We start from the raw sequence: 15036 nt of genomic DNA, 5'->3' as shown, positions 1-15036 counted from the left end.
CCTTGGTCTCCCTGGACCAACTCTCTAACTCTTCCTCCAGACCAAAAAGCCTATAGCTCAGGGAAGCTCCCCTGAATCCGGGTTCTGAGCTCCCTCTTCTGGCCTGGATTCGGAATGTGTTGTATGTGAGTGCCTTACCTGGTAAAGAGAACTCCATTGCTTCCAAGCATGATATTACCGTCCCTGAAGGGAAGGCAACATCTCTGTAACAACCGGTTACCTGGGGTGTTACACTGAGATATTAGAAATCAAAGTATATGGCCCCTAAATAGTTAATAGTGTCACAAGGAGGTTTTCTCAAACATATCTAACTATGATCGCGGCATCAGAGTCTGTGGATTCCACAGGTTCAGACAATCCTCCTTGTGACTCCATAGATAGTTATGGTCAGCACAGAGTGACTCAGGCACCGACTTCTAGAACTGCAGCTCCCAGGCAGTAGAGTTCAGCGAATTTGTTCCCTCTTATTCGGCAAGCTATAGCGCTTACCGAATAAGCTGCAGAGGGAACCCAGATACTTGCATCACTCTGGTTGATCAGCTGATTGGCTCCGCAGCAGCATGTGTCGCGGCTGTGTTACAATCATGACACATGCATGGAGAGCCCAACACACAAGGAAAAAAAGAAGAAAAAAAAACAGGATTTCTTCCCCAGCTACGATTGCTACCTGTGTTCAGTTCAAAATGAAAAATTTGGAGAAAGATCCTCCTTAAAAGATGGGGTCCCATCAAGCAGTAGAACCTCAAAATTTTCCTTTTCTCTAACACACTGGAAATAAAACATAGGGAAATATTACAAAGGGATACAATAATACTTTCAGACATAGATTTAAAAATATAATTAATAGTATCCTGAGTACCTTAGATTTTAGGAATTTCTTGCCCCTTTGTCCAAAACTGACCAAAGCTGCAAATTAGCGCTGCTATAAAAAAGCATTGTACAGTTTATCGGCTCCATCTGCTGATCATTCCGGGGAGTACAGTTTTCTCAAGAATTTCTACTTTTCAACTCTCTGGTCATGTTCACGTATCTGATGATCTGCTGGTATTTCTCACTGCAACTATTTAAGCCTAAAAATGGGAATGTCCTTGTGCTCAATCCTGCTATCAAGGTCATTACTGTCAAATCAGAGTTGTTACTTTGCACATTCTTGTGACTGTCGCCAGGACTCTGTAAAGAGAACCTGTCAGCAGGATTTAACACTATAAAGTAAAGGCATGACTATAATGGCACTGATTAGATACCTGTGATGAAGAAATCTGGCAGTGCTTGTTGTTTAATAGGTGGGGGAAGGGTCTTTTCTGCTCCTTAATCAGCCTCCTTCGATTCTTTTACGTGATCCGCCTACTTTTCAAAATTCCACACTGCCGCCATTGGAGTGGGTGGCGCGTGCGTAGTGCAATTTGACGCAGTCTTCAGGGCTTCAATAAAATGATGCCGGAAGCAGATTGACGTTCAATGTCGTCTTCATTAATCCTCAGTCTCGATCTGAGCATGCGCCACTTCTGGCTCCATCTTATTGAAGCCTTGAAGACTGTCTGTGGAATCAGACTACCCACGCACCGCCCATCCCAATGGGCACGGAATTTAGTAAAGGAGGCAGGTCACTGAATAATCCCAGGAGGCTGGCAGAGGGGCGAAGGAGTAGAAAAAACCCTGCCCTGTAGGCTCACCCCAATGCTCAGACATATAATCAGAAGAGAATTTTAGAGGCTCGCTAAACAACAACCATTAATTGGATTCCTTCACCGCAGGTATCAATTCAATCGGCATAATGGCGCCATTATGGCCAGGCCTTTACTTTATAGTGTTAAATCCTGCTGACAGGTTCTCTTTTTTAAGCTATGCCGGTGAGATCTTTGCTCTTTGTACTGTAGTGGGAGGCTGCTGATGGCCCCTTATCTCCCATTCTGGGTGCATCAGCAGCTACACATGTCCCTGCCTAACCATCCGATTCTTGGATTACAACAGTCCTAAGGATAAAGAGAAGAAAAGTGGCAGGAGCCCGGCTGGGCTATGGGAGATTGGCTTCACCTTCAGATCCTCTGACATGCCGGCTTTATCTCTCAAAAACGGACATTTATGAAACATTCAGATAATATTAGCTCTTTGTTGTAGGATATAAAAGACGGACAATGTAAATGACAGCGGTTCAGAAGATTTCCTGCCACAATACATCACCTATAAGGCTCCTCTTCAGCATCCAGATCTGTAGGCGCAGGAGCTGAGATCCAAAAAGGACAGTATGGACTCAGCTGTCAATTATCATTTCCAAAACATCTCCTGATTAATGAGTAGTAAAACTGGAGAGGAAAAAAGTGCAAATAGGGTCTTCTGTGGGTACAAAGTATTAGAGGAGGATATGCCCGATGGTGCTCACCTGTTATAGTTGTGTGCACATAACCATTAACCACTGATAGGGCTTGATGCTACTGCAGACCTACAAGGAGACTGAGACATAAAATGGACATGAATGGGTTAATCTGCGCTGACGTAAAGAAATAGAAGATACAAGTTCTTAGTGCAGGGGAGTTATTCATCAACGCCCTTCAAAGTTTACAACTTCTTCATCACAACAAACCATGATGATCACACATTGACAAATAAACCGCCGGCTTGGAACTTGTATCTTCTACTTCTTCACAGCAGCACAGATTAACCCATTTATCTCCATTTTATGTCTCTATTTTTCATGATTAGAACTTTGTGACAGTCGTGCCCAATTTTCATTAATATTCTTACTATTTATGAATAATGTCAATTCACATTTCTATCATAAAATGAATGGAAAACTGTCCCAGCCTCCCCTCATTTTCAATAACATTCCCTTTTATTATTTCAAGAAGTTTTCCAGTTGGGTTTATGTTCCCTTTTCATTCTATCCATTGGTTATATCACTTCAGCCCAACTCACTTAAACGGAATTTGTCTGCAGGTTTTTGCTATGTAATCTGAGATCAGCAATAGATGAAGAGAGCCTGATTCCAGAAATGTGTCATGTTTATGGGCTGGGTTTTGCAGTTTCAATGCAATCAGTGTTTTATCAGCAGGAAATTATCACTGGAAGACAAGTTGCCTCATGTCTCCTAGTCCAATCGCATCCCGAGCACTGATTAGCAGCTTTCTGTCAATATACATTGTACACACAAAGCAACCTCTCAGTGGTTTTGCAAGTTATACAGCTCAGTATCTGAGCTCTGATAAATTTGCAACAGAGAAAACTGTGTTTCTATCACAACTGTTGCACCAAGTAAAATAAATGATACATCACAGTCTCTTTCCCTACTTCATCCTGCTACCAGATTACAGGGTGCTGCTGCCTTTACTAGCTCAAAAATGGGCACATCTCTAATTAATGAACTTATTTCAATTTCATATGCTTTTCTCCTAACATTTAGCCTGTTTTCTTTGCCCTCTCTGAGACTATAAATGCTTTCTCCACTGGCCACATTGTGGATATCTATATACAACCCCCTTCCTTGCCACTCAATAGATGATGATGCAACAGAGAAGGTTTTGGCACTTTGAATTCAGTCAGCACAATCATTTTGTTGTTACTGAAAATAAGCCGCTAGCGGTGTTTGGCAGCAGCTAAACTTTCTCTTCCAACAAAGCGTACATGCACGCTTGATCATTTATAGGTATGAGAGTGGTCAGCACAAGTGTTGAGATAACTGCTATCTGTTGTCTTTGGCCATTTTTAGGCAACTGTCTGCAGCATAATCCTCCCCACTTGCCCATTGTGTCGTTAAACAAAAGATAACTGACTTATTAAAAGGTTGGGGCGGCATGGTGGCGCAGTGGTGGGTGGCACGGTGGCGCAGTGGTGGGCGCTGGAGTCCTGGGTTCAAACCCCACTAAGGACAACATCTGCAAAGAGTTTGTATGTTCTCTCCGTGTTTGCGTGGGTTTCCTCCGGGTTCTCCGGTTTCCTCCCACATTCCAAAAACATACTGATAGGGAATTTAGATTGTGGGCCCCATCGGGGACAGTGATGATAGTGTGTGCAAACTGTAAAGCACTGCGGAATATGTTAGCGTTATATAAAAATAAAGATTATTAAAGATTATTTAAGTCAAACACCAACCAAGCAGGAGATAAACCCTTTTGCCCTTTGCAGGATCTCCACAAGACTGATTGTTTCAGGATCAAACAGAAAATGCTGGAGACTAAAGATGGCTATTGTAGTGCAGTGGTGTCCGCACCGTACAGTAATGAGGCAGTGACCCAGGAAAATTCAAAGCAAACGTGTTTAATGTCCAAAAAAAAACGCATACAAAATGAAAATCACACAGTATCCTCTGGATCACAGTTGGGGGGTCAAAGCAGTCAGTATCAGTGATCGGTTGCCGTGGCTACTGCACCACCGTGTCATGCCGAGGGGTGCCACGCGTTCACTTCTCTTGGTTCTGTGTTACCTGACAAGCCGGCTGTTGCAGAGCTCTACATTTTTTGTTTCATGTGTACATTAAAGGGGTTGTCCAGGCTTTGGGCTCAAGTCTGCAGTCTGTCAAGATTCGCCAGGAGCGGGTGGACATGTGACCATCAGTATGCTACCAACCACATTCTGACTAGAAGGATGCTGCTTTGCTTAATTCACTTGTATTGAACGAGGCCAAGCACACCAAATCGCATACTTTCGGTCACATGCCCACTCCCGGCGCATCACCAGAGAATCCTGACAGCGTGCACACTGAGCGATTTGAGGATTCACTGACTGCAGACTTGAGCACCAAATCGGGACAACCACTTTAAGTAATGCTCCTTTAAGCAGGGATGATCTGCAGTATCAGACATAACCCATATGCAAGAGTAGCACTTTTTCTATATCCTCTATCTCTGAAACATAAAATTAATTTGTTGATTTTCTTTGAAGTAAAATAAACTATTAAATGTGACCAACAAATTCTTATAAGACTTAAAATTCCATTTTCCAAACAAAAAACTTCTGACCTGAGATGGAGGAAGTAGACATTAAATATGACTAATTAAAAGTACTTCAGAGATAAGTTACTGTAATATTTTAGAAATGACCCTTTCCACTAACGATATGTTAAAGTCACATTTCATTAAAGACTGCAAAATATCATGAAGTGTCTTTTAAAAATGACTGAATTCCTACCCTATAAATCTGGCTGCTAACATTTGGTTTCAAGGTAAACTCTAGCTGGCGATAAAAGTTTATTTTTCTCTTTGGATCTTCCAGCTGCCATGTTTCCATGCCGGGTTATCAGAAGTGATGTCATTGCTTGTGATCCATCATCCCTTCTACTAAATGTAAGTAACAGCAATAGATTTCAAAATTATGACCATCTCAACCTCTGGCGGCATCCTAAAGGGGTGGCCGAATTACTTGGAAGCCAGACAAAACTTCCTAACCGAAATGACTTTAGTCATCAATGGAGATATTCAAAATGGCCTACCTCAAGACTAGAGTCATTGCTCTGACTGAAGTCTACTATTCAGATATTACCAATATGGAAGAGTAAAGAACCCCAGACCCCTGACATTGGGAACCTAGGGCTAATCAATGCTTCCTGGAAAAAAGTATACAAATTAGCTCTCCTCCCGAAGAAGGAAAGCTACTGTCATTGTCTGCCCTTGTTTGGCGGAGACTCTCGTTTGGCATATATCGTTAGTCATGATGCAAGGCTCGTTAAATGGTCAGACATTGTCAGCTTCCTCCAATAGGTGGCAAATGTAAGACATCATTCTTAGCTTTATTTTTTCTGGCGGAGAGGTAATTTGCATACATTTTTTTTCCATGATGCCTGGTCTATAGGACTCCGTACGGCACCTGGTGGTCTCCAAAAGAAGAAGACCAGACAACCAGTACCCTACTCTTCACTGATGAGTGACACTGACCCCAAAGAGTTGTCTGCATAAGGGTATCTCTTTTTTTTTGTAGACGACTCCTTTTAAGAAATGACACAATGTAAGGATGATCAAATGGTGTTGACTTATAGAAAAGCAGTACTAGATATTTGTTACTTCAGTCAGAGCAGTTTGCAGGTCATATAATACCAGTTGTCTCCGAGCAATCGGTTTTGCAAGGCCCTTATTAAAAGTAGAAAACAAGAAAAGAGGAAAATCTGCAGGTTACACACATTTCTGACTGCACTTTCCACAAATATGTCTGAAGACTAATGAAGAAAACAACTCCTTTGTTAGAAGCAAAACTTTTATATTCCAATGTTGGCAAAAAAAACTATATTATTTTGTATTTCATTTATATTTACAGATTATTTTTTTGATCAGTAAAATTCCTAAAACACCAAACAATATTTACAACATATAATACCTGAAGATACCTTAACCATGTGATGACTCTTAAAGGAACACTCCAGGCAACTGATCCTTTGTGCAATCACTAATGAAGGGCTTGAGGGGCAGAGCCTGAATTTCTCATTGGTATTGTTTGAATTCCTGTGTCATGCACCACCCACTCCCAGCCCTGCATTTGACATAACACAGTTATGGGGATGCTACCAATGCCATTATAATAACTACCATATATTGTCTATGCTGCTAAGTAAATTAGTTCTGACCAGTAAAATTTGTTTTCTAAATATGAAAAAATATTGGATCCAGTCGGGTGAAAGTTTCACATCTGTGGCTATCTTAAAGTGGAACTGTAGTTTCAACAAACTTTGAAAAAAATCAATAGCACATGTGAATATAAGACACTTTGTAATATATATTATCATAGAATCCTGTTTCTTTCTCCCCCTAGAAGCCAATTTTTCTCCTCTCTCCTGCCTCCTAACCTCAACATTCATTCTGAAAAAAAGAGCTCGTTTTTGCTCAAGAAAAGACAGTCTGCTAACAAAGTGGGGTGCCAGATGATATAACCTATTACATTATATAGATAGAGGAGTGGGGAAGAAGGAGCAGAGTGAGAAAAAGGCAGAGGGAAACACAGAAATATCATACAAGTATTTTACCTCATCGTAGATCTGGATTCACATTTACACAGCTCAGTACTTCTGTATAATTTCTGCCTTGCTGCTTCTATCTGTGAGCTAAAACTGAATGAAGATTAGGAATCCCTCTCTGTGTGCCACACAGTAAATGGGACACATCATAGCAACTAGTCTCTTCCTTGCAGCTCAGAGTGGATGGCAAATTAGAGATAGAGCCTGCCATGAGGTAAACTGGTTAAAATGTAGGAAACAAATCATATAATGGACACACTGGACAGCTGATTCTGAAATGTTAGTTGAAAGTACAGTTAACCTTTAATGGTAGCCTGCTGTGATGTTGTATGTTATATGTGCTCCCTTTCACCGCTTCACCATATCAAACAATATTTACATTTGATTAATCAAGTTTTAATTCTTATCTTCAAGCATAATTCCAGTTAAACACATAGCCATCATTCAAGCAGTAGGTGGCAATTCTCCTGTCCAAGGGGGTAGTGTTATAGTAGTTATAATCTGGCCCAAAGGAAGCAATTTTATATTAGCGATATTCTACCCCATAGGGAGCAATATTCTTGTAAACAATTTTATAATAGTTATAGTCTTGTCTATACAGGCAGTATTAAAAAAAATAGAATTAAACCAAATTTTGGTCAGACCAACAGATATTGGGGCCTAAACATTTCTGTTCTGTTTATTCACTCAGAGGGGGGCAGCAGTGGGCATAGAGGAAAGCTATTGAGATATGATGGGAGATTCATAATAAAAATGTCAGAAAAGGAATGGATCATATTGTGCTTGCAGGTCTACATTATGTGATGTCTCTCACCACTCACCACACACTTGTCCACTATACAGTACATAACTGGATGACCTTTTACAACTCCAAAGATAACCCAACACCATTCATTGTGTCCATCAAAGACACACGCTATGAAAAATCTCCAAGATCTTCTACGAGATGAAGTTAAGAAATAGTATCCCATCTTGACTTAATAGAAAATATAGTCTTAAAATGAATCAGTTGACTGAGACTATCATATTTGGTCAATGTAAGAGTCCAAGTTGCATAAACAGTTATGGATACTCTATCCAGAATATGACACCTTCCCCCTCGAGAAAATAAGAGCAACCTCTCGGGAAAAGTGACTTTAGTTGTTTCTTGATACTTCATCTTCCATTTTTAACATCAGATCTCACTAAACACAGTTCAAGAGATATCTAAGTTTGTTTCTAGACAAACAATATGGTTTTTTTTATAGATCAGTTGTGGTGGGAACTTTCATCCTGTGGTCTTCACAAATGTTCTCCAGAACATTGAACTTGGAACCAAAGCTGTGGTCATTCGAGATGTTGACACTACTGCCTGAAATGCTGATGGATTCCAGAGAAGACGCGTAAGAAACATCTCCTTCTTCAGCATATACTCGTGGCTTGTACATGTCATGTACGTTCATCTGGGCATGCAGTTTCTGTAGACAAAAGTAATGCTTAGAATAAATTCCATGAATGTTCTGTACAAATGTGTCACATCAGATGCCATAAACATCAAATATCTCAACGTCATAATTATATGGAGTTCAGAGATTATAGTAATAAAAAAGTAGTGACCTACCCATTTAGCCACCAGTGTAGTCCATGAAAATTTTTGATTTGGCCTTAGTCACTTGCCTTTTTTTTTAGCAAGCTCTGCACTTGAACATTAAGTGACATTAGTGACCTAGAGGTTGCAGCCTCCTCGGACCATGAGTCCTTAGGCACTGCCCCAATGGTCAGTTTGCCCCTGCTTACGTGCCATTTGAATTGGATTATGAGGTAAAACAAAATCATAGTACATGGAACTGAGGACTATGCTGGAAATCTACCTTTCTGTCCATATATTGCTAAGTGGCCAAATGACTACTTAAAATCTGATCACTTAATACAACTCAAAAAAATAAATGTATAAAATGAGATGTAATTAAATTATTTGTAGCCTATTGTTAATAGTGCATTGATGGCTAGGATTCTGTACAATGATTCAATGGTTCTTTTTTTCATCATTCTAGCCACAGCAGTTTTTATATTTGCTGGATAATTATATATATATCACCTAGCACACAGCGGCCTGGAGACATCAAACTTAAGGAAAGCATTTTCCAGTATAAAGACAGTAATTTGTTAGTGCAGAATCATTATTTTTTCTGTTTGCTGATTTGTGTTTTTAGAGATCTGGGAGCGATCATTAAATGCCAAGAATAGAATGCAGCCTCTCATCCAGCTTATAGTTGTAACTCTCATATCTCTGTACTTCAGCATAAAGATTACATTCGTTATTAGGTGTTAGAGATAACAGAGGATAAAATAAGAAGATAATTCAAGTGTTTGAATGGTGTATGCAACCCTTTGCAATATTTAAAGGTAAATGTCACTGAATATCATATTGGTAAATCAAATTATATAATTATTTAAGGGTTTGCGGAATAGAACAATCACCCATTTATCTAAAGCACAAAATATGGGACTGTAGTATTTTGTAGATGACTTAGGGTACCGTCTCACATTGGCACTTTGATCGCTACGACGGCACGATCCGTGACGTTCCAGCGATATCCATACGATATCGCTGTGTCTGACACGCAGCGGCGATCAGGGACCCCGCTGAGAATCGTACGTCGTAGCAGATCGTTTGAAACTTTATTTCGTCGCTGGATCTCCCGCTGTCATCGCTGCATCGGTGTGTGTGACACCGATCCAGCGATGCGTTCGCTTGTAACCAGGGTAAACATCTGTTATGGACCTGGTGGTTAGGTGCACCTGGAATGACCTGATGGTTAAACTAGAAGACAGGACAAGCTCTGGGAAGTGGGAACTCTGCTGACCGCAAATCCTAATCCTATAACACACACACTAGAAATAGCTGTGGAGCGTACCTAACTCTCCCTAGACGCCTCTTCACAGCCTAAGAGCTAACTACCCCTAAAGATAGGAAAATAAGCCTTACCTTGCCTCAGAGAAATTCCCCAAAGGTAAAGGCAGCCCCCCACATATATTAACTGTGAGTTAAGAGGAAAATCACAAACACAGGGATGAAACAGGTTTCAGCAAAGGAGGCCAGACTTACTAGATAGACTGAGGATAGGAAAGGGATCTATGCGGTCAGCACAAAAAACTACAAAAAGCCACGCAGAGTGTGCAAAAAGACCCCCGCACCGACTCACGGTGCGGCGGTGCCACTCTGCAACCCAGAGCTTCCAGCTAGCAAGGCAATATCATGTTAGCAAGCTGGACTAGAACTTAGCAAGTACTAAGAAATATATTCAGTACACAATGAACAACAAATGAACTAGCAGGGACTTAGCTTCTGCTGGAGTAGACAGGTCATCAGAAAGATCCGAGAGAGATCTGAACCAGTACTGATACATTGACAGCTGGCATGGAGTAACGATCTGAGTGGAGTTAAATAGAGAAGCCAGCCTAGCCGCAAACGAGGGCAGCTGAGAAAGCAACCTCAGAACCAGCAGTTCCACTCACAGCCACCAGAGGGAGTCCACGGACAGAACTCGCCGAAGTATCATTCATGACCACAGGAGGGAGTTCAAGAACGGAATTCACAACAAACATCGGGTTACTAAGCGCAGGGCCGCGCTTAGTAACCCGATGTTTACCCTGGTTACCATCGTAAATGTAAAAAAAAAAAACAGTACATACTTACATTCCGGTGTCCGTCAGGTCCCTGGCCGTCTGCTTCCCTGCACTGACTGTGAGCGCCGGCCGTAAAGTGAAAGCAGAGCACAGCGGTGACGTCACCGCTCTGCTTTGGCCGGCGCTTACACAGGATGCAGGAGGAGTGCAGGGAAGCGGACGCAGGCACCGGAATGTGAGTATGTGTTTTTTTTATTTTACGTTTACGCTGGTCACCAGGGTAAACATCGGGTTACTAAGCGCGGCCCTGCGCTTAGTAACCCGATGTTTACCCTGGTTACCCGGGGACTTCGGCATCGTTGGTCGCTGGAGAGCGGTCTGTGTGACAGCTCTCCAGCGACCACACAACGACTTACCAACGATCACGGCCAGGTCGTATCGCTGGTCGTGATCGTTGGTAAATCGTTTTGTGTAACGGTACCCTTAGGCTCAATTCAGGCCACTTAGAGAGCCTTATCATTTGAAATCCTTAAACCTCCCTGTGTCTGAAAATTAGAATATATGGTCATGACAAATACTTGCTAAGAAATGAGAAAGTAAGATTTAAATAAAATAAGAAGGCAAAATAATTATATGTAAAGAAATATGATAAAGGTGTGTGCAATATAGACTAAAGGCATCTATGAAGACTGCAGGGTTTTTTCACAGGCACAGGCACTCTTGGGGCTCACATTCTCTCTGTCTTCTTTTATTTAGTGATAAAATGTTCGATGTGGCCATGCACTTACTTTTCTCAATATTTAGAAGCTGCAAAGGGACTGTAATGGGGTCTGCAATTACTCCATGTGAGGAAATAAGGCAGACTAGAAGTCAGAAGCCTGCAGCTGAGGTAAAGCAAGAACTCTCATTCAGGAGAAAATCAGTGCTATATAACTGCTACAATACTGTACAACACTTCAGTACTGCGACCTGATGCTGTGGCAACACTGATTTCTAATGATTAGTGAGACAAAATATTATTTGATTTGGTAACTTATCATTCAAAATGCCTCAAGAGATTTGCACTATGGCTCCAAATGCCCTCAGGATAAAATTTATTTTTTAAGTGCACTATTACTGTATATAAAAGTGAGTTATTCAAGGGTATTTGGACAATCTCTTCCCAAATACTGTATCCCCTTGATATTATGCCAGTGCTGAAAACAATCAGGGGCCTATAATGGGCTGCAGCACACACATCTCACTCAGAGGTCTGGATTTTGGCAGAGAAAACTATGAGCACTGCAGCACTCACATGACAAATCATTGTCATCCAAGCACTGGTGGCAACGCACCAACATCACTGGAACAGCAATTTTTTTTTTTATTTATTTATTTTTTTTTAAAGGGGAAAAAATAGTTTATAAGATAAAATTAAAACAAAATATTTAAATGTTCAGAAATATTATAAAGGTACACACAAGATCTCTATCTAAACGAGGGTACAGGGTACAATGTAGAGATTTTTTACGGAGGAAAATGTTAAGGCTCTCAATGTAGACTTCTGTTCCATTTAAATATCATGGGAAAATGTTATATGCCTCCTTATATTTAATTCTTTAGAAGCCTGGGGACTGTAATGGGGTCTTCAGTTACTCCATACAAGGAAATATGTGAACACTATAAGCCAATAGTCATGGATGGCTGTTTTATTTGACTAAGCGTTTCACTGAATAGAAGCTACTTTTTAGCTGGAATTAATATTTAGGGGCAGTTAGACAACATATCTCTACCATATTAGCCTATTGTAGTTCTGTGGCCTGATTCCGTGGCAGGTAAAACACAGAGTTGCAATTTATGGTTAAACTTACAGGGATACACATACCATTTGTGCAACCTGTGCAGTTGCATAACGAACAAGCTAATAAATAGCCCCTAGTGAATAAAGAGCATACTGTCCTTTAAACTGCATATAAGGAACTGAGTTAATACATTTTAGTTCAGTAGAAAGAAAGACATACAAGAGTATTACAGTATGTGACAAGTTATTAGGAACCAAAAGACCTCTACACCATCTTTGTAAAAAACCCTCTGCTGTCTATGCCCACCCTGCTGTCAGTGTATTAATATAACATTCTACCTTTGTTAGCGTCGTCTCCAGTGTCCTGGAAAATTTTCTTTGCAAAGAACTGTGATTAGTAAAAGTACGATGTCCAGCATTTGCATGCTAAAAAATAAGACAATAATATTAATATGCACTGCGCAAAATCTAAAACTAAATTCAATACAATAATCCCAGTTCCCCAAAGAGTTAACTATTGACCCACCAATTATTATTATTATTATTATTATTATTATTTATTTATATAGCACCATTAATTCCATGGTGCTGTACATCAGAAGGGGTTACATCAAAATACAAATATCACTTACAGTAAACAAAACTAACAACGACAAACTGGTACAGAGGGAAGAGGACCCTGCCCTTGCGGGCTTACATTCTGCAGGATTATGGGGAAGGAGACAGTAGGTTGGGGGTTGCAGGAGCTCCAATAGTGTTGAGGTGGCCGTGTGGTCTTTACAGGCTGTAAGCTTCTTTGAAGAGGTGGGTTTTCAGGTTTCTTTTGAAGGATCCAAAAGTAGTGGATAACCGGATGTGTTGGGGCACTGAATTCCAGAGGATGGGGGATATTCGGGAGAAGTCTTGGATGCGATTGGGTGAGGAGCGAATAAGCGTGGAGGAGAGGAGGAGGTCTTGGGAGGACCGGAGATTACGTGAGGGAAGATATTGAGAGATTAGTGTGGAAATATACGGAGGAGAAAGATTGTGGATGACTTTGTAGGTCAGTGTTAGTAATTTAAACTGGATACGCTGAGAAATTGGGAGCCAGTGAAGGGATTTGCAAAGAGGGGAAGCAGAAGTGTAGCGAGGAGAGAGATTAATTAGTCGGGCAGCAGGGTTAAGGATGGACTGGAGGGGTGCGAGAGTGTTAGAAGGTAGGCCACAGAGGAGTATGTTGCAGTAGTCGAGGCGGGAGATGACTAGGGCATGCACGAGCATTTTATGTACACGTGTATATAATATATACCTGGCGCACGCATTTTGCTAGATCACTAGAAAACACATTTGTACACTATTATTCCGTTTCTGTTGTTTGTCATCAGAGTATATTTGCCCGGCTACAGCCTATGCGATGATGCCAAGTTTATTTTACATAGTGGTGGAGAAAAGATGCAGCTCCATATTTTATTAAATATTTTAATTCATAACAGTTCTGGTAGAAGTAAGAGAAGGATAGAAACAATTAAATAAAAGGGCACAAGATAAACAAGTGGTTTGATGGGTATAATTCCAATGCCAAACATCTTTCTACACTGTGTGCAGAATTATTAGGCAAGTTGTATTTTGATCACATGATACTTTTTATACATGTTGTCCTACTCCAAGCTGTTCAGGCTTGAGAGCCAACTACCAATTAAGTAAATCAGGTGATGTGCATCTCTGTAATGAGGAGGGGTGTTGTCTAATGACATCAACACCCTATATAAGGTGTGCTTAATTATTAGGCAACTTCCTTTCCAATATACCAATAAAAGTATATTGTTGTAATAACCTTGAGTATCCCTGAACTAACTAAAATATCATCAACCATGAAACCCGTTGGATCCAAAGAAACTTACCTGAATTCTCAGGGAGCTGACTCTTTCAAAACTTTGTTTTCTTCCAGCGTGATAGCTCTGAAAAGCATTACATGCACATTTCAGGGGTCAACCAAGAAAATCCAATGCAGTGATATATGTTACTATGGCATAAGGGTTTCATGCATAGGGAAGATTTATTCTAGTCTTATTTGCTTTTGTTTCTGCATCTTTGAAAAACAAAATCATTCATTTTATATATTTTGGATGGTTTTGGTGATATAAATCATACATTTTATTAGCTACAATGGCTCTTTCAACTGGGTGTCTCGCAAATTGTCTCTTCAGAGAGGAAGAGGACTAGAACTCTAGTGCCACCTATTGGAAGTAGCAATCCTAAAAGTCAGTGTCGACCCTTTAACGAGCCTTGTCACATGACTTAGGATAAAAGCCAAAGCAGAATCTCAATTTGCAGACACTGTGTTTCGGGGTACTGCCCTTCATCAGTGCAAAGTGGGGATCTGGTTGGCTGAGTGAGAGACATCTGACCGGGATCCAAGAAGTATCATTTCTCTTTGCGGAGAGTGACATGATAAACATGTCGAGATGAGGAGACTTAAAGCCGTGTCTGCAAATTGAGATTCTGGTTTGGCTATTATCCTAAGTCATGTGACAAGGCTCGTTAAAGGGTCGACATTGACTGTTAGGATTGCTACTTCCAATAGGTGGCACTAGAGTTCTAGTCCTCTTCCTCTCTGAAGAGACAATTTGCATATTTCCCAGAGGAGCATTGCGGCTTTAAGTCTCCTCATCTCGACGTGCTTAACATGTCACTCTCCGCAAGAAGAAACGATACTTCTTGGAACTGGGTGTCT

The 15036-nt window shown here is 40.8% G+C and overlaps 1 protein-coding gene across 3 annotated transcripts in view; it reads right to left on the bottom strand.

Annotated features, from left to right (window-relative positions):
• Positions 1-4235: 4235 nt before the first annotated feature.
• Positions 4236-15036, bottom strand: part of LOC143765800 (cadherin-like protein 26) — a 146188-nt gene continuing 135387 nt past the window's right edge. For 2 of the 3 annotated variants that reach the window (XM_077252844.1, XM_077252845.1), the window contains 3 exons: positions 14204-14260; positions 12663-12749; positions 4236-8391 (listed from right to left, as the gene is read on the bottom strand). In XM_077252844.1, the coding sequence (XP_077108959.1) occupies positions 8176-8391; positions 12663-12749; positions 14204-14260 (360 nt within the window). In that variant the 3' untranslated portion in view covers positions 4236-8175. The remainder of the gene's footprint in view (positions 8392-12662; positions 12750-14203; positions 14261-15036) is intronic. The other variant, XM_077252846.1, reaches the window with a different exon arrangement.

Source organism: Ranitomeya variabilis, chromosome 4 (genome assembly GCF_051348905.1).
Source record: "Ranitomeya variabilis isolate aRanVar5 chromosome 4, aRanVar5.hap1, whole genome shotgun sequence".
NCBI classification, from domain to species: domain Eukaryota; kingdom Metazoa; phylum Chordata; class Amphibia; order Anura; family Dendrobatidae; genus Ranitomeya; species Ranitomeya variabilis.
The sequence above is the reverse complement of the archived record's forward strand: the minus strand, read 5'-3'. Positions and strand labels throughout refer to the sequence as shown.